Raw genomic sequence first — 20,454 nt, 5'->3', positions numbered from 1 at the left:
GCAAGCAAGTACCAGAGCAGGAGGTACCTGGGGAAACACTAGAATATTATGAGTGCACGGTGCTCAGGAACCTTAAGGCCTGGAAGGGAAGCTGGGCCTGATGGAGAGAGCCCTTGTTTGCCTTGCTAACGCATTCAGCTCTTGTCTTTCAAAAGTTCCTCCAAGTCCTAGTGCCCCAAGGTCTTGGAGGAACAGAGACAGACAAGGCTCCACCTCTCTCCACCCTCCTCCTTCCATTGCCACAGCCTCCATCAAAGTGGCTCCTTTTTAAAAATATAAACTAACTTTTTTAAATGTAAATTTTTAATGTAATAAATTATAAATTACCATTTTTAGATCAAAACTGAACAAAAAGTACAGAAAGTTCCCCTTCTCCCACATACACATAGCTTCCTCCACTATCAACATCCCACACCAGAGTGGTTGGTACATTGGTTACCATTTTACATTGACACATCATTAGCACCTAAAGATTGTAGTTTACATTAGTTATATGTATAACTCTTGGTGTTGTACTATGGGTTTGGTAAATGTATAGTGATATATCCACCATTATATTATCATAAAAATATTCGCTGCCCTAAAAACCCACTGTGCTCTGCCTATTAATCTCTCCCTTCCTCTTAAACTCCGGCAACCACTGATCCATTTACTGTCTTCATAGTTTTGCATTTTGCAGAATGTCTGATAGTTGGAATCGTACAGTAGGTGGCCTTTACATATTGGCTTCTTTCACTTAGTAATATGCATTTAAGTTTCCTCCATATCTTTTCATGGCTTAATAGCTCATTTCTTTTTAGTGCTTCACTTTCCATTTTGAACTGAGGCTTTGAAAATTAAGCATCATAGTTACAAGTAATCACACAATGATATTAAAGGTGGACCAGAGATATTAAAGGTGATATTAAAGGTGGTGATATTAAAGGTGGACCAGAGATGATTATTCAGGAGGAAGGATAAATAGAACCTGGTGACCTCAGGATGTAGAATGAGGAGTCTCCCTGAGCAGGGAAGGATGCTTGGGTTCCTGGATTGGGCATGTGGTGGATGAGCTGAAACCTCAGGTGCAAGGCCAGGAGGAGGCAGTGAGAGGAGGGAGGATTCAGTGAAGTGGGAGCATTGCTGGAGAGTGGTGACCAGAGAGCCTGTGACCTGCCCCAGATACCCAGAGAGAACTGGGAATAAAGACCTGGGAACTTCTAACAGTGATGAACCCAAGGATGTCCTTAAGGCCACCTGCATATTCAGAGGGTTGAGATATTTGCTCAGGTTTAGGACACCTGCCTGTGGAGTTTGCCACATGGCATGCTCTCTGAGAGCAGAGAGGGCCTCTGCATTTTCTCCACTCCTATTGTACCTTTAGCAGATCACAGTATCAGGCAAGTAGTAGGTGCTCAAAAATATTTATTGAATGAAATCTGCATAGATGGATCAATTGCTACAGAGTGACAAAAAGTGCACTGGGTAATAGCGAAGATCCAGCAGAGGTCAGAAAACATGAACTGCTGAGGTCCAGCCAACCCAGTTCTTTGGTTTTCTTCAGCAGCACTTCAATGCAGAAACAGAGAAGGCCTCGTGAAGGGAGGTGGGGAGAGGAGATAGGGGTCAGCCCAGCAATGAGAATTGCCCCCAAAGCGGGTCATAGACCAAGAGACTATCATTCCATGGAGTCCAGGCTGGGTCAGCTCAGAGCCTTCTCAGCAGGGCTCTCACTCCTGTCATTACGAAGAGGCATCTGCCTACATTCTGAGTTGCTCCACATAGTCTCACATGAAGAGAAGGAGGCCCATCTGATTCATGCCATGGGAGGTGACACACCACTGTGGGCAGCTACTCCTATAGGTGCTTGAAAGGGGCTGAATTTGCCCTGCACCACTCACTCTCAGATGTGTGTGCTTCCCTCCAGATAAAATGCTCACAAGAAAAAGGTCATGTGATGATTAATTTTATGTATCAACTTGACTGGTCCATGGTGTGCCTGGATATTTGATCAAATGTTATTCTAGGTGTGTCCTGAGGGTGTTTTGGGATGAGATTAATATTTGGGTGAGTGGATTGAGTAAAGTAGCCCTCCCCAGAGTGAGTGGGTGGTCCTCCTTCAATCAGTGGAAGGCACGAATGCCTAGTACAAAAAGGGGGACCCTTCCTCCAAAAAGAGGGGACTCCACCTGCATGACTGCTTTGAGCTGTAATGTCAGACTTGTCTGGCTTTTGGAATTGAACTGAAATGCTCTCTCTTATCAGGCCTTGAGCCTACTTGCTTTTGGACTAGAATTTATACCATCAGCTCTGCATGGACTGAATCTACTACAGCTTACAGATGGCAATCTTGGGACTTCTCAACCTTCATAACCATCTTAGCCAATTTCTTATAATAAATCTCTTTGTCTATGTACATGCATATTTAAATATCATATACATTTATATAAATACATTTGTATGTTTTATAATATACTAGAGGCCCGGTGCACAAAATTTGTGCAGGGGGAGGGAGGGGAGGTCCCTCAGCCCGACCTGCACCCTCTCCAATCCGGGAGTCCTCAGGGAATGTCCTACTGACAGCTTAGGCCCGCTCCCTGTGGTTCTCTGCTCTCTGCAGGGCCTACCTGCTCCACACCATGGCGACTGGCAAGCAGGCCCTGCTGCGTGCTGCCTGCGGGCCCAGCAATGGGCAAGCAGGTCCTGCTAGGCGCTGCCTGTGGACCGCGCTTGCCTGCTCGGGAGTCCCCATGGTGACCCGCCAGCAGGCCCTGCTGGGCACTTGCTTGCTCCGGGTTGCCACGCAATGCCTGCTGGGCTCACGTTGCCAGGATGACACTGCCAGCATCCTGCCCCAGCTGCTATGGGCACCACCATCTTTGTCGTGGAGTGACAGTTAATTTACATATTACTCTTTTATTAGATAGGATTATATATTATAATTTTATAGAAATGTCTGAATATATCAATAAGGGATTATATAAAAATTATAAGTTTCTATGGAGAACCTTAACTAATAAAATCATTTTGCTAGTTTTAAAAACATCACACAGGCATATGTGCCAAGCTGACAGGTACTTCTAGGAATGCTGTAGTATTTAGGAATATAGGGAGAGCTCAGATAAGGGTATATGTGGTCATGTACTCATTTGAGCATATATTGAGCCTCAGGTAGAATACCATCATCCCAAAAGGAATTATATGCTGTTCACTGGTCAGGAAGGACACTTTATGCAGTCCTACAAGATGGGGTTGGGTCTGTATCTAAGCAATGAAGAGGAGAAGGAACACTCTACGCCTTTGGGGCCCTGTTTTACACAAACCTCCAGGCTGTGATTCCTAGGTAGTGCCAACTGACTCCATGAATATGTAACACCTTGGAGAACCTACACTGAACCTCTCAAGAGATGTTTCTTCTCCATTCCGGCCGCATATTGGCATTACCTGTGGTACTTTTAAACATGCAAATAACTAGGCTCCACCCAGCCTGGGGGCAAGTATTTTTAAATGGCTGCACTGATGATTCTGAGGCAGCAGCAGGGTTGGAACCCATTGCCCTTACCAGATGGAAGTGGATGGAGACAGGTGTGAGCTGGTATCTGGTGAGTTAGGTGCCAGCAGCTATGATTTCTGTCCACTCAGTAGCTGTTGTCCTCAGTCCCAGACCCTGGATCTGGCCCGAGTCATTTCCACCTGAGCTGCAGCCTCCATGAGGAAAATCTGCCCAGGGTTGGCTGGGAGCTCTCCGGAGCTGAAGTCCAGGGAAGGTTCCTGGGGCAGGCAGATCCAGCTCAATCTCCTTCCATTCAGCACCTGCCACCTGGGCTCATCCTGCCTTATTCCCTTCCCTAACCAAGGGAACCTTCTAGAGCAAAAGCAGGGAACCATGAAAATAAGCTGGTGGCTTCTTCCTAATGTGCAGAATGTACTCGTGGCTCATCTCCTTCTGTTTCAGAGATGCTGTCACTGCACTAAATATTTTGACAACAGGAGAACGTGACTTTAAATATTTAACATGGATGGTATTCTTTTTGTGACACTCTTCATGATTGTCATTCTTATTACTAAGGCCAATGCAAACTGGGCACCTCACCTATCATTCTAACAACGTAACAACAATAGTATTTATAAAGTGCCTCTGAGACTCTCGAGAAACAATTTAAAAAGTGCAGTTTCTTCCCTCAGAGAATTTACCGATTTTTCTGCATAGCACAGAGTGAACTATCTGAAGACCAAAATACCCACAGAATTTAAATGGTGCATGAATATTAAACATGTAACGGGAGAGTTTTAGGCTTGTCACTTTTCCTGGAACGTCTACCTTGAGTAAATGCCATGGTGCATACACATTAAAAATGAAACAGCATGTGTGTTTTTACAGAATAGTTTCAAAATGTGGCTTCTTCGTTCTTTATACCTCCATGGATAAAATCCTTCTTAAGAATTTCTGACAACCTGGCAGCCTTTGCTGTCCCTCGTGGAGTGTATTAGATACAGGGGGGTGAGTTCACAGCAGCCTGAGGTTCATGGTCAGAGTCGGGGCTCGGGGAAGAACTTGAGAGGAAAAAGCAGAGGAAGCTACAACAACCCCAGTGTGTGCGCACACACATCCTTCCTGGCCCTCGGTGTAGTGGTAAAGGGACGAATAGCCCTCTAATGCTAACCTGGGATTCAAAAATGAAACAAACGGTTGCAAAAACGTTTCACCGAATACGGGGGCGACAAGGTCCTCCATAGACCCAGAGGTGGGCAACTTGCCAGAACTGATAACAATTTAGAAACATGGTCTCACAGTTATGAGAGTGAAAATTAGTCCTCGCAGTCACCACCCCCTTTACAGATGAGAAAAACAGAGGCAGGAAGAGGAGAAATGTCGCAGTCAGTGGTGGAGACAGCAGAGCCCCATCCCCTGGCTCCTCCACCAGCTACCTAGTTCCTGCCGCCCATCACCTCCAGCTTCCAAGTCCCCATAGTCACTGTCATCATCTGCGGCTCTTCCCTTCCTCAGCCTCCTCTTCCCAGGCTGGATTAGATCCTTGGGCTTAGTGTCCCCAGGGGACACACTGCACTTATGTTTGCTGGGAATAACTCTTTAAGTCTGACTTATTTCCTGGTGGGTTATCAGCTCGGCACACATGCCTATGTCCATGCCCATTTATGAAATGAATAACTGACTGAATGAATGAATCACAATGTGACCGTGCTCTGAGAGAAATTTGAGATGCTATGAGAACACATACAAGGGCTGCCTAGGTTTGAAGGGGGGAGGCCATGGAAGGCTTTCTGAATGAAAAAACATCTGAGCTGATTACTAAGAGGGTCGGAAGGAGCTACTTCAAAGAGTAAACAAGCAAAAAACCAGTTTAGCAAGACCATGATAGAGGTAGAGAGTCAGAGAGGCAGAGGTAAAAGACAGAAATATCACAGATCAGGAAGTGGCCACCTTTTCTGGGGAGCAGGGTGGGAGCTTCTGGAGATCACAGGATTTTGAAGGATGCATAGGAATCTGCCAGGCTGATGAGAGAAAGAAAGACACAAGCAGTTCTTTTTGTTGAATTTTCCTACTCTCTCCTCACTCAGATCCAGGCTTGATTGTTGCTTTCCTGACCATCCAAGTCCAGCTAGAGGCTTTCTATTAGTTCCCATCTGTCATCTCTTACTAGTATGTAGCCCTTGGGGCCATGTACTGTAATTGTTTGAACATTTATCCATCCTCCCTGCTAGACTGGGAGCTCCATTATCATCATCTGCCATTTTGACCCCACCATCTGTCATGGCTCTGGGGGAATGATGGGGGCTCAATAAATATTTTCTAAATGAATTGATACATACATTTTAGGAAGGGAAGCATGAAGTCTAGACTAGCAAGGCCTGGAGAAGGAACTGCCTGGGAAATAAAATGATTAAAGAGGGTTTAGAAGGATTATGAAGAGCATTGAGGCCAGGCCATGAAGCTTAGAATTTATCAGTTTTGTGCTTGGGAGTATGAAATATTTAATTCTAGGAGTCACTTGGCCAGGAAGTTCATTTTGGTCACAGTGGTCACCGGCGCATACAGCAAGTTGGAGAAGAATGGGGATAGAGGCAAAGAGACAGGCTACATATGACTCAAATACTGTCAGTTTTGCAAAAGATTAAATGTGACAATCAGTTGCCCACTAATTGTGAGACCAGTTCATCATACTGTGAACATATAGCAAGAGCCTGTACAGAATCCATCAGGGGGCTGTGAGCTAGATGCAGCTTGACCAAATTAAAGACAGGTAAAGAAAATGTTCTAAAAGAATGAAATAAAAGTTCAGAAAAAAAGATCTAACATAGCTATCATCGTAGTAAATTACAAAGTTTTAGAATTGGGTAAAAAGAAAGAACTAGTTGCTAGGTATGCTCTTTAAGGAAAGGGACAAAGATAAATGGAACATAAAGAAGTGGGCCAATACAAATCAGACAAGTATGTACAAAAAGGAATTGAAGTGGGGGTGTGAAATTAATAGTAAATAAACAAAGTAGAACCAGACAAAGAAAAGATACAGCAATGAGAGGTGCTAATCCATGGAGTGAGGTCTGAGAAGGAGCAGGAAATGGGACCCAGATAATCAGTGAAGAAATGAAACTTGGATAGAAGGTACCTTCTCCTATGGTGACAGAAAAAGAGGAAGAAAGATGGGTGTTGTCTAAGTTTGTGTTTCCTTAACTCTGGAGCCAGTGCACACCCACCAAAAGGTTAGGAAAGAGGAGTGTTTGCACACCAGTGGGAGTTCTCAGGCAGCTGGACACTCATGGGGAGTGGGCAGGGCATCAATCTTATCTGCTATGGGGAGGCTGGTAGATTTGGTAGCAGGAGGTGGAAGGGGTTACAGTTTGCTTGCTCTTACGTTCTTTGCTGAATTGCTCTGTGAAGCAGGAGGCATGATTATCTGCCGATGGTGAAGAGGAAGTGGGATCTGAGGTTGAGAGAAATAGGACAGGTTTGAAATCCAAACAGTGGACAAAAGTGATGAGAAACAGAAGCCTAGTGGCCTCTATGCACAGTTAGTGTAAACCAAGAAAGTACAATGCATGGGGCTCAGCAGCCTGTGATTTCCTCCAGTACAGCTCAGCATCTTGGTTATAGGTGATGAGCACAGGGAGGCAAATTCATCCGGGTGTGAATTTTTGCCAGGCAGATTCAATGAAGGAAGAGTGAAGCAGTGGAGTTGAGAATAGGGCAAGAGAATCTTCTAAATGGTGAACCATATTATCCAGCCATCCTAACCTTTCTGGTTAAGGAAGGAATTGAAGACAGAGACTAGATGAACTGAAAGAAGGTAAAGAGTTAGAATACAGAGTGTGTGAGGAAGGTAACTGCACAAGATAAGCCAGAGTGAGAGATTATAGCCCTTGAGAGCTAATGACCAGATCATTTTTTTAAAGATTTTTTAAAATTGATTTTTAGAGAGAGAAGAAGGGGAGAGAGAGAGAGAGAGAGAGAGAGAGAGAGAGAGAGAGAGAGAGACATCAATGTGAAAGCAGTCTCCCACATGCCCCCTACTGGGCCCTGATCTTGAATCAAACCAGCAACCTTTTGGTACACAGGATGACACCCAACCAACTGAGCCACACTGGCCAGGGCTGATGACCAGATCTTTAATACATACACTGACTGGCCATATTATTATGACCGGCCAGATTATTATGACCACCTCATCAATACTTCATTGGGCCACCTTTTGTCTTCAATACTGCAGCAATTCTTCTTGGCATTGACTCCACCAGATGTTGAAAGGTGATGCGAGGCATCTGGCACCATGCCATTGAATAACACTGTCCAGTTCTGTGAGATTTGATGGTTGTAGAACCAGCTGCCTGATGGCTCTTTTAACTTCGTCCCACAAATGCTCAATTGGATTGAGATCTGGTGATTGTGGGGGCCACCTAACCAAAGTCAAGTCTCCCTCATGTTCTTGAAAGCACTCCTGCACAATACGAGCACCGTGGCATGGCGCATTGTCTTGTTGGAAGAAGCCATCTCCATTGGGATACGCCATCAACATGATAGGATGAACTTGATCAGCAACGATACTTAGGTATGTTGTGCTATTCAGACGTTTGTAATGATCTGACCCTCTAGCAACTTCAGTGTGAAATTATAGCTAATTTGCCTACAAACGTCAGGTGGTCATAATAATCTGGCCACTCAGTGTATATTGGAATATGAATGAGGCACACCTCCATCCAAGTTTTCTTGTGTGAAGTTCAACACACTTGTGGTCTTCTAGCTCCACCCCATCAACATTTTCCACTGTCCCATCTGTCATTGCCTGTCTTGCAAACATGTTTTAAATTGAGGTTTATACTTGGAGTTTGCACCATCCAGGGTGTGCTAAATATATGCAATTTTTTCATCAGTGTAACTTTAAGAAGAGTTGGCATTTTATTCAGATGAATTGGTGGCTGCTGTGTCACTCCTCCAATCAACCCACCAGAATTATATGAGGGAGATAGCAAATCCTCAATTACCTCTGCTAAGAGAGGGAACAGTGACACAGTAAATAAAAAATGCACATATGTTTGTCTTTAGAATAAAATTTGCATTTCTATTTTTGAATCCTATAGACATGAAAACCTGTTAGTGGAAAATCAAGAGTTGCCCCAAGTTAATAAATTATTTAGGAATGATATAATGACCTGGTAGCCCATCTCCAACTAGACTTTGGTTAAGCTTTTAAGTCTATATTGAATTAATCATTCTATATGGTACCAGTGGGAGAAATCCTGTCCTAACCCCATAAGTCTGATGTGTCTCATTTGTACCCTATTCTATCAGGATTGGTGGCCTCTATAATCTTGTCCCAGAAAATGAGACTGTTGATGCTCTTCTTTGTTCTACCCTTTTTTTAATTATGTCAACTAAGCTATTTTTGCTACAGTCATTTACTACCACTGGGATTTTTGTGGAAGTTTAATAGTAATAATAAAACGAAGGGCAAAGCACCAAAGAGAGAATTTTGAAGGAATAGTCTGTAACCCTTTATTTGGCTGGGGTAAAGACCCTACAAGACGTCACAATGTCCCGTTTGGAGTCAAAGCCATGTTCAATCTTCTTTGCTGAATTGTTTTTCCATGTTTAGCCCTGTATTTACTGTGTTTCTTCCTCCCACTCTGAGCTTTCCGTCATTCTGGGAGCTTGTAAGGGGGATTGAATCCATTCCAACAATGTTTTAACCACTGCCTAAACCAGTTTCCAACTCTGGTTGCCAATACCATCACATGGGGAGCTTTCAAATAATACCTGTGCCTGGGCCCTTCCTTATACCAGGATCCCATATGGGACAGGGCATCAGCTCCTAAGTGATCATACCAACTGGGCCAGAGTTGAGGATCACTGGCCTAGACAAGGAGTTCTCCACCTCTGTTACTTGCTCATCGGATGGCTGAGTCCACCATGGAAGCTTTGTGCACCTGAGGGATTTTGTTTCCCACACAGCATGCAGAAGACACAGACAGTGTCCAGGGAAATGCCACCTTTGGTGCCTGGTGAAAGAAGCAAGTACCAGGAGGGGTCTTTGTTTTTTATGTAGCTTGATCTTTAATTGGTCTCCAATTAAAATTCAGAATCTTGCAGCATTTTTAATGTTAATGTTTTAGTCTATTCATTACTATCCATATATCACTTCAGAACAATCCATAATAAATAATAAATTCTCACCTTAGCTGGTTTGGCTCAGTGGATAGAGCATCGGCCTGCGGACTGAAGGGTCCCAGGTTCAGTTCCAGTCAAGGGCACATGCCTGGGTTGTGGGCTCGGTCCCCAGTAGGGGACGTGCACTAGGCAGTCAATCAATGATTCTCTCTCATCATTGATGTTTCTATCTTTCTCTCCCTCTCCCTTCCTCTCTGAAATCAATAAAAATATATATATTTAAAAAATAATAAATTGTCCTGTGCTTTTTTAAGATGGGTATACTGTTAGAATTCATGAATTCTCATGTTGATTATGGCTTTCCCTGTGGTTGCTGGAAAAGTTATTTGTGTTCTTATAGAATTTCCGCTGCCTCAAGTATTATATCTTTGGAAGATAAGAAAGAAAGTAATATCTAGTGAGTACCTGTTATATGCTTAGTACTGTACTGGACATTTGACATATGCTATTAAATCATTAAGAGCATGGTTGTGGAGTGAGACTCCGTGGGCTCAGATCCCTGTTCAGTCATTCCCTAGCAAATACACTCAAATCACAGAGCGGTCGTGAGTTTCAAATGAGATAATGCCTGTAAAGTGTGTAGCACCTGGCATAATGTAAGTTCTCAAAAAAGGGTTGGCTGGCATCATCATCGCCTCATTCTGTTCTCACAACAACACTAGAACAGGTGTCATTATCCATTTTCGAGGTTAGCAAAGTCTCAAAGATGAATCTATTTATCCAGGGACATACTCAAAAGAAAGAAAATGAAAATACCTACCGTTCAGGGTTGTTGAAAAATGAGAGAAATAATTTCAGAGTGTGTTGCCTAGGACCTGAGAGATGGTTGACTCGCAAAACTGAGCTCTGTTCTGGGTGTTGGAGTGACAGTGATGAACAAGACAGCCATGTTCCCCATCCTTGTGGAGAATAGGCTGACGTCTCCACCCAACCTTCAGGAACCCTGAGGTGTGCTATACAGATCCTTTGGAGTTACGTCCTGTCTTAGTTACCAGAAAGTTCTAATCCTTTGTAGTGAGTGGTCCCTGAAGTTCTTGACTAATCGTAAAATGATCAAAAATGGTGAGTCACCAGGCAAGTATCCTTGTTCCCCGAAGTTCCTTCTGGGAACACCCTCCCTTGTTTCCTGAAACCAGGGTCCCTGGTGTTAGCAGAAGGAGTAACAAGACACTATTCCTGCTTAACTTACTGCTTGAAGATAGCAGATGCAAGTGTTATTCTACCATAATGACTCCCCGAATCCAGGCCAGCCTCCCAGCCATCCTCTGCGTACACTGGTGTGGTAGCTGGTGGATACCCAGACCATTAACTCAGACAAAGGCCACAGATGGATTCATTCAGATCAATTCTTTTCCAGGCAATCAATTAATGAAAAGATCAGCAGGTGATAAAAGAGTTTATTGAACATTTCTTCTATGCGAACAATTCCCTCTCTGCGGTTCTTAAATTTATTCATTCGTAAAACACTTAACAAGCCCCTCCTCTGTGCCTAGTTTTGTTTAGTCTCTAGGAATGCAGAGATTATCCCAAGATTTTAGTAGCTTTAAAAATGTCTTAGGAAGGCCTATCTTCTGTGTTTGAGAATAATCCAAGATATTGTTGACATAGAAATATAATTTTTATATTCTTTGATGCCCCTGGTTATCTAAATTTCTAGATATCTTTCCATACATTATGTTTGGAAATTTCATTCCAAACATAGGACTCTGTGGTTATATTGCCATCCCCTCGATGCCAAAGCCTGGCTGGGAGCAGCAGTGTCCAGATTAGGCTGCCAGGAGCTGTTCCGGGCTTCTCCCATGCTATAATTAGTTTTCCAGTATAGTGTAAAGTATCATTTCAAAGGAGAATGGCTCTGTGTAGAGTTTTAATTAAATGGGATCTCCTTAGATTAAAGATATACCAACATGGTTTTATGGTTTAGTATTGCTCCATTTTCTTCTTTAACATGATACATTCCTACATATAATTATTGAAAAGGGAAGGTCTCTGTCTGTTAGTTAGAAACAGAGACAGAATCAGTTCTTTTAAAAACTCCCATGCATAGTTCTATGGGAGATGCAAAAATAACCCATCTGTTTCATCAGTTTGCTACAACTATGAATTTTCTATTAGGAACAGGATGTTGTAGATTTAAAAAGCTAAAATAATTAATAGTTTGTACTCATCAGGCACAGATAAAATAAGCTAATTTTACAAGTAAATTTATAAATCTACAGGGGAACATAGGAACTGGGTTAATTTGGGAACTTTTAAAGTCTTTAAATTATCCCTTACATAGTTTCTCAGTTTTAATTTCTCTACATTTCAAAAAGCTTCTTAGTCAACAAGTATGTGGATTATTTTGTATTCTTATTTTGAGTTATTAGTGATATTTAATACTATCTATAATAATAAAAGTGTAATATGCTAATTAGATCAGACACTCGAACGACATTCCAGATATCATTCCGGACATCCTTCCAGGGCAGCAGGGGCTGAGACAGAGGTGGTTAGGGGCAGTCAGCCAGGCAGGCAAGCAGTTAGGGGCGTTCAGGCAGGCAGGCAGAGGCAGTTAGGGGCGATCAGTCAGGCAGGCGAGCAGTTAGGGGCGATCAGGCAGGCAGGCAGAACAGTCAGGGCCAATGAAGTAGGCAGGCAGAGTGTTTAGGGGTGATGAGGTAGGCAGGCAGGTCAGCATTTAGGTGCCAGTGGTCCCGAATTGCAAGGGGGATGTCCGACTGCCGGTTTAGCCCGATCAGGGTGCAGGCCAGGCTGAGAGACCCCTCCCTCCCCCTGTGCATGAATTTCGTGCACCAGGCCTCTAGTAGACATTATAAAGCTCATAGCCCAAAGGGAAGGAACTGCTGTAAAATATTTTTCATTCTTTTTTACAGTATATTATCTTGTTTTTACTAAAAGTTCCTTTGCCTCACCATGGAATATACACTTATTTCCTTGCATAGCCTAAGAGTCCTGTGAGAGCATACTGTGGTTTTAACATACAGATATGCCAGAGTTATTCAAAATTATTACTGTTTGTAGAGAATAACTCATTGAACCATCCAAAAAATATATCCCTGCAAAAAGATAAAGATTTGACATGAACTTTTCAGAGATTAAAAAAAAAGTGTAAAGGAGTTTATGTTGACTTTAAACTTCTCGACATCTATGTTTTTCCAGAGAGTTCTTATTCATAGTAACTTCCTGTGGAAAGATAAAAGATAAATCCAAAAAAGAAATAAAAACATATATTTGAGCACATTATATGTTCTTGGCCCTGTGCTAGGAGTTCACAGTAAACAACAATAACAACAACACTTTCAATCTTAGTAATATATCCCATTTTAGAAGATATTGAAAATAGTTGAATGTTTTTAAAAATAACAGAAATTGCCATTTGGCCCTAGTGTCTGACAGTAGGTGTCTGGTTTTATTCTGTCACTCTGTACATTTCTTATATGAGTTTTTCCAAAGAACAAAGTGAACCAGGCACCTTAATGAAAAATGATACTTGTAAGTGCTCTGTAAACTTTACCATAAGAATTTTCAACATGTAAATGTCAGTATAAAGAAAATGTGAGGAATTTTGACCAAGGAACTTAGGACAAGATACTAACAAAACACAAACACCATCTCTTTTTCATATTCGAGAAGTAGGAACAGTTATGCTTTGTTGAAACCTTTGTTTATGAAATGAGTTTCCCTGTGAAGTAATAAATATTTTTTAAAAAAACTTTGCTTCTTATTACAAAAGTAATACTATTAATTTAAACTGTGTGAACAAAAAATTAAAACACACTGAGAAGAAATATTCATCTAAGAATTTTTTGGCCTTATTTTATGTTAAAGTTCTATAAAAGGCTCAGGTGCTAACTCAATCAACTCAGGAGTCATACCTACATAAGGAAATATAAGGCACTTAAACCATGGATTTAAAGTACTATATTATTAACTCTAATGTCTAAATGTGAGGAGTGGAAAGATTTATTTTCTGGGGGAAGATTTAGGGCATTGAAATTTCATTCCTATCCTATGCTCACAACAGCCTCTATAGAGGAATATCCAACCTCAAAATTCTGCCTCTTCTAAGCTCCTCCCCACCATTCATTCTCCTTCCTTGTCCCTAAACTTTACTGATCAGATTAAAAATGAAACAGAACAAAATCATTCCAAGAAGATTTGCCCAGAAACAAATATTAGAACAAAATGGAGCTGGCAGTATCCCTTGGCACTTAATGAGATAAAATCTTAAATCAAAGGAAAATATTAAAAATTCATTACCCTCAAAACCTCAAGCCTACACGTGGGTGTTAGAAGTTCAAGGTCCGACTCTCCTCAGGTTTTTCTGGGAGACCCAGCCAGCCCGCCACTCCCACCCCAGCCTTGCCTAATCTAAGACCGGGCTCCCTTTGCCACTGCTTGTCCATTGGCTTACCCTGCCCAGATTACTTCAGTGACAGGCACGTCTCATTACTGCCCAGCTCTTAGCCGTGGCTCTGGGGTTCTTAAGGGTGTGAGAGCTTAATAGCCAGGATGGCTCTGTGCATGAGGTCTCTCAGGAAGACAAGATAAAACCTGTCCTCGGATTAAATTGGGAGACCCTGGGAACAGGGAAGTGGCCCAGAGGACTTGGGGCAAGTGTATGCCATTCTTCATCCATAGATGGGGCACTCTGAGGACAGACAGAGATGTGAAGCTTATCAGAAGAAAGGTTTGGTGAGAGAGGCGTTTGGCAGAGGAAAGAACATGGGAGAGGAGGATATTGTTACAAGCACGTGGAGCAAACACTAGCTGCACCATCAGGCACAAGGGGTGGGGAAGGAAGGTAGGCATCATTCCCAGAAAGCAGCATGGGGCTGGGAGGGACCATGGCCTTGGAGACCCCACTTCTAACCAGCTGTGGAAAGATACTTCTCTACCACTCGCTTCCTCATCTGTAAAATGTGTAGAATTCTTCAGACCGTGCAAAGTTGCCTGCAAATGGGAACACTGCTTGCACTTCCCCTGCCTGAGCGCCCACATTGATGCCACACGGCCTTTACACTTCCATGCCTGGCTCCATGGTGATTTCACGCTCTTTTGTAAAGTGCAGTTGTGAAAGCCCCCTCCGAACCCCCGTAACTTTAGTGGTATCATTGGTTCTTGCAAGAACAGGTAACCAAAGTAAAAAAAAAATTTTTTTAAAGGCTAAGTTATTATTACATTTGTTAACTCAGGCCAGATGCTCATTAGTAATACACTGGCAGCCAACAATGAAATACCAGCTGGCAGCTTGAACCCTGAAACAAGGGCCAGGCTCTGTAGAAAACATCAGCAGGTGCAAACCAGAGCAAGGAAGAGATCTTTGCCTGCACCTTTTATAAAAGATAGAGCCTTGAGCTGGGTCCCAGGTGCCCGGACAGAGGTCCACATCTTGTTTATCTGTCTGGACACAACTGGGTTGCTCAGGGTTTTGTTTCCCAATCACTTGGGCTGTTTGTTAAATATAAAGACTCCCACATTCTACCTCAGATCTGCAGAAGCAGAATCTCAGAGTGGGGCTCCTAGAAGGTTGTTAATGCGCCCCGAGGTGTAGGAACCATTGATCTGAAACTGGACATCAATGCTCACGTGTGGCAGAGGCCGTGAAATGCCCACCAAGTTTCACAGAATCCTCCTAACAACCCTGTAAACTAGTTATTGTTGTTACCCTTCCTCCCTGTGGTAGCGAGTGACGCAGTCAGAATTCCAGCCCAGAGCTGCCTGATTCCCCTGCTTGCTCAACAACTCACTCTACTGCCTCCCCAGCAGGAGGGTAGATCCATTTCATGCTCTTCAACTGGTAGAAAGTGCCAAGGGCAAGAAGCCAATTCTTCACCTCTGTCACCTGTCTGGACATCCCAGCCCTGTCATCTGAGACTTCCCTTCAGGCCAGATTCCTGGTATCTGCTTTCTGATTGTTTGGTTTGGATCTTGCATCAATATGAACGTCAAGATACTTGTGAAAGTTATGTATCTTATTGAAAGAGCAGTGCTGGCTCCACACCATCCTGTCATTAAAAGGGGAAAGTTGGTTGGGGTTGGGCGGTTGGGAGAGTCCAAGGAGACATGAACACAGAATGTCACATTGGGTCCTGCATAGGATCCTAGAATAGAAAAGAGGACAATGAAATTCAAAAAAGGTCCGTAGTTTAGTTCCTAATATTGTACAATGTTAATTTTCTGGTTTGGTAACTGCACTATGATGAGATAAAATGTTAAAGGGCCAGGGAGGTAGCCTATGTGAACAAGTATTATATCTAAATGTCTAAATAGCTCTTCATACTCAAGCAAGGAGGTCATTTAAATGATAAGCATATTTCCTGAATGAATGACAAGAAGTAAACCACCAGCAAGGTAACTAAGTATCCAAGATAGGTGTGTGTGTGTGTGTGTGTGTGTGTGTGTGTGTGTGTGTGTGTGTGAAAGAGAGAGAGAGAGAGAGAGAGAGAGAGAGAGAGAGAGAGAGAGAGAGAGAGAAAGAGAAAGAGAGAGAGAGAGAAGATAGTTTTCTTTTTTTCCATTTCTCCAATCATTTTTCTATGCCATCGTAGGTGTGCAGGGGACCCGAACAGAGGTTTTCAAAGCATCTATTTCTTGGTGCATAAAAGAGTTTCACCAGAAAATACAAGAACAATCCAAGGTTCTCTTTATACTCCCTCTGCTTTTAAAAGATTCGAAATAACAAATGTCAGTTTAATAAATTTATCATCTAAATAACATCCCACTAATTTGAGATTTCAGAGTGAAATAATCACTTGCCATCTAAGTCTCAGGAAGGCATGTTCTCATTAGAGGCAGAACTATGATTAAGAAAACTGTCACAGAGGGTTTTGACAATCATATGACCTAATAAACCACCTTAGACCTTGTGGAGGCAGGCAGTAGAGAATAAAATCATACAGAGTCCCCTGTCGGGAAGGCTGCCACTCTGTCCCTCTCCATCAGGAGGGAATATGTCCTATTTGGAAGTGACACCTCTCCCTCGGGGTGGCTGATGGACCCTTCCTACACTGTGCCATACACACACCGCCCCCCCCCCCCCAGGCCTTGCTGCCAAGGAGAAACCCACCTCCAGGGGAAGGTACCAAAACACGTTAATCACTTCGGGCCTAGGACTGTTGATGAGCATTGCTCATGTTTCTTGAAATTGAAAGAAGAATACTGGTTTGCTAAAAAATTTATCCAGTATTTTATAGATTAATGACAGTCCAAAGGCAATTTAATTTAACCAACAATTATCAACCATCTACTAAGGACTCACTTCTATTTTAGGGCTGTGGAGATGAGATCATAAATGAAAAAAAAAAAACCTTCTGCCAAAACCGGTTTGGCTCAGTGGATAGAGCATCGGCCTGCGGACTGAAAGGTCCCAGGTTCGATTCCGGTCAAGGGCATGTACCTGGGTTGCGGGCACGTCCCCAGTGGGGGATGTGCAGGAGGCAGCTGATCGATGTTTCTCTCTCATCGATGTGTCTAACTCTCTATCTCTTTCCCTTCCTCTCTGTGGAAAATCAATAAAATATATTTTTAAAAAAAAAAAAAAACAACCTTCAGACAGTTCACTGCCTAGTAAAAGATATAAAAATGGTAAGCAAATAACTATAAAACAAATGAGTAAGGAATGTCTAAAGGGCCAGGTAGTAGCCTACCTCAACAAAGTAAGCTGAGTGTAAGAATAAGAGTCCCAGAAATGGAATCATGTATATATTTAGGGTAAATGTATATGCTACCCATGTTCTATTTTATACTAAACTTTTTTAAATAACTAAAAAAGAAAACATTTAATAATTACTATTTCTTTCATAATTCATTACTGCTTTTATTTAGAATAAAAAACCTGGCATCTTTATTCTATACCACGCTATCAGTCAGATCCTGTATATTTTCACAGTGATATATGGTTTACAGCCTTAAATACTTAAAAATAAGGTTGGTAGGTAGTTTTATGCAGATTGATTTTTCAGATTCATATTTCTAAAAATAAGGTTTTCCCAACATGGATAGAATTGTTGTAAATGGTTCTTATAAGTAGAATAATCTCCTCCAAGATCTGTGTATAATGTTGCCATCATTAGTCTGGCTATCAGTGTTGTCATATTTAGTCTTCAATGCCATTTTGTACTACATTTTGAGAACTTCAAATCATAGCACTTCATTAGTGCTATCAAAAATTAATTAAGAAGCAAAATAAGCCAATTAGAGAAAGTCAAATATCACATGATCTCACTTATATGTGGAATCTAATTAGCAAAATAAACTGACGAACAATATAGGGCCAGAGGTATGGATGCATGGAACAGAATAACAGATCTCAGGACTGGGAATACAGGAAGAGATTAACCAAAGAACATATATGCATAAATGCATAAAACATGGACACAGACAATAGTGTGGGAGAGGCCTGGGGAGCAGTGGGTCTGGGTGGAGAGGGGCAAAAAGGGAGAAAATGGGAGATATCTGTAATACTATAACAACTAAACATTTTTAATTAAGAAAGCTAAAGCAAATAATTCTGGTTTATTTTCATAAAGTTTGAAATCCAGTATTTAATGAATGGCCTAGTTTCAAAGACTAAATTTCAGGCTATCAATTTCATTTCTGGAAACTGACTGCAATATAAGAAAGTTCAGTAAATTATTCTTTAACAACTGAAATTTCCCAAAGACTCTATTTTGTCAGAACTGAGAGTAGCAAATGAGATATTTATGCAAATACTTGTAAATGCACCTATAGAAAAAATTCAAAAGGTGTAGATGAGTTGTAATTTCAGCAAGAAACTTAGAACTTCGAGCCAGTCTTTGGAGATAGGACTGCTCCCTTTGATGACATGAACAGTTAAAAAAAAATCTGTCATCTCAGTATAAGTAAACCAGCAAATTCATCAAGCAGACACTGGCCTGATTTTGCTCCAAGATGCAAAAGAATGGCCAATTCATGGCATTAATTATTGAATTCGTGGCCTGTCTCATTTGAGCTTTTCAGCCCAAAGCAAACTCCTGATGAATGAGAAAATGAACAGTTATGGACTCCAATATTTAGTGCCCCTACAAAATGCTGCCTCCTGGGGATCTGGTGCTTGACAGGCTCAATGTTGGCCCCATCCTTTGTGAGAGAGCCCCATCTGTAGTCAACATAGAACTCAAAACAGAGCATCCTACATCCACTGGCCTGAGACCTTTCTCGTCACAAAGTAAACCATTCCCTGATGTTGTGCTTTGCAGAGCTTCTTGTTCAAAAGCTCTTTGACCCTTCCAAAATTCTCAAAATATCACAAATAAGCACAGCGAACAGCATGTTATTATTTATATCTGTGTTCTCATTGGCTGCAATAGGAAATGCCACCAATAATTTAACTTATTCTGAAAGTTTTCAACCATATTTTTAACATGCTGAGTACAATGATTCTGATTATACTAAAATTTGCAAATGCTTGTTTATTCTCTGGACACATGATTTCTGCTGCATTCAAAAGAGACTCTTTTATAACAGTATTGTCTGTAAAAAGGTTTTGATGCCATAGCTGTGTTTTCACCTAAGAGAACTGCATTTCACAGCGATCACTTATTTTGCTTTCATTCAAAAACAAACACTGCCATTTCTCCAGTTCATTAAGTTTCTCAACGCCCATCTTTTTTATATACCAGTCATGGCTGGTTTTATTATGGTGCCTTAAGTTATAATTTTTCTGGGCAAACAGTCTGTGTTTTTATGTTCTTCACATGCACCAAAAAAAATTACACTCCTATTTTTTTTTTCATGAATCCTCCACTCTGTTTTTTGGGAAATGCACAAGCTTGTTTTTCTCTTAATTTTACAATTTAAAAAAAGAGCAATAAACATGTGGCAGGAAATAACAACTGCATTTGATTTTAGTGTTGGATATGCAAAGGAAGGTATGTGGATACCTTTGATAGACTGTGGAGGGCCCAGCCTTCCCACAGAGGACATTGCCCCTCAATTCAGGGATGTCTGCTTGTGGGGACACCCAGCCTTCTGTTGTTAAGAGAAACTAGAAATCAAACATTTTAAAGAAAAATCTCCTAATTATTTAAATGTTGGTACCTTATTCAAATTTTATTAAAATAGCAAGCTGGTTAACATTGTTTTAGCCAGGCAAACAAGTCTGCAAGTAAGTACAAGGTGGTGTCACCTCCTGGGGCTTGGAAGTGGGCACTGGGAAGACATTTGAGAGGGTTCCTTTTGAGAGGTAAGAGGGAATACAAAACAGACTCGATTGTTGGAGACAATGAAGGAAAGAACCACAACCCAAGATCTTACCTTCACTTTCAACTAAGGGTAGCTCCTTAGCTAAGTGAGAGTAAGAATGGGTGTGTACTCAGAGCAGGCATGGTAACATCGCCTTCTTGCACATTAGCATTCATGGTCCTCTGTCAGAAGAGAAAGCATTGTGTAGGAATGGGCTGCCCTTAGCAAATATGGTACCTATGAATGAAGAAAGGGCATTCTCTCCTCCAGGGGGATGCAGACTCCTGCTGGATGAGTTAGTGAGAGGAGGAGGATGGGCTGGACTTCAGCCCCCCAGTTGCCCCTCATCCAAATACCTTCATAAACAACCTGTTGAAGTAGTCTTGTAAGAAAAATTGTTTCCTCTCATTATACACAATATTAGAAAAATGATTATGTTGTAAGTAATATACAAATATTTATTCTTTTCTAGGAACATGGGTGACATTTGGAGGTCAAATTTCAGATGAGGTAAGTTACTTTTGTCTTCTATTATACTGATCAAAGAAAATGCAGAGAGAGCTATGTGGTAGGAGTATTCTGCC

The 20,454-nt window shown here is 41.8% G+C and overlaps 1 protein-coding gene across 1 annotated transcript in view; it reads left to right on the top strand.

Annotated features, from left to right (window-relative positions):
- The window catches only part of KCNAB1 (potassium voltage-gated channel subfamily A member regulatory beta subunit 1), a 203,854-nt gene that overhangs the window by 113,552 nt on the left and 69,848 nt on the right, over nucleotides 1-20,454 (top strand). The window contains exon 3 of the mRNA XM_036349319.1: nucleotides 20,343-20,380. Coding sequence (XP_036205212.1) covers nucleotides 20,343-20,380 — 38 coding nt within the window. The remainder of the gene's footprint in view (nucleotides 1-20,342; nucleotides 20,381-20,454) is intronic.

Source organism: Myotis myotis, unplaced genomic scaffold (genome assembly GCF_014108235.1).
Source record: "Myotis myotis isolate mMyoMyo1 unplaced genomic scaffold, mMyoMyo1.p scaffold_m19_p_2, whole genome shotgun sequence".
Taxonomy (NCBI): Eukaryota; Metazoa; Chordata; class Mammalia; order Chiroptera; family Vespertilionidae; genus Myotis; species Myotis myotis.
This window is presented reverse-complemented; position numbering and strand designations above follow the sequence as displayed.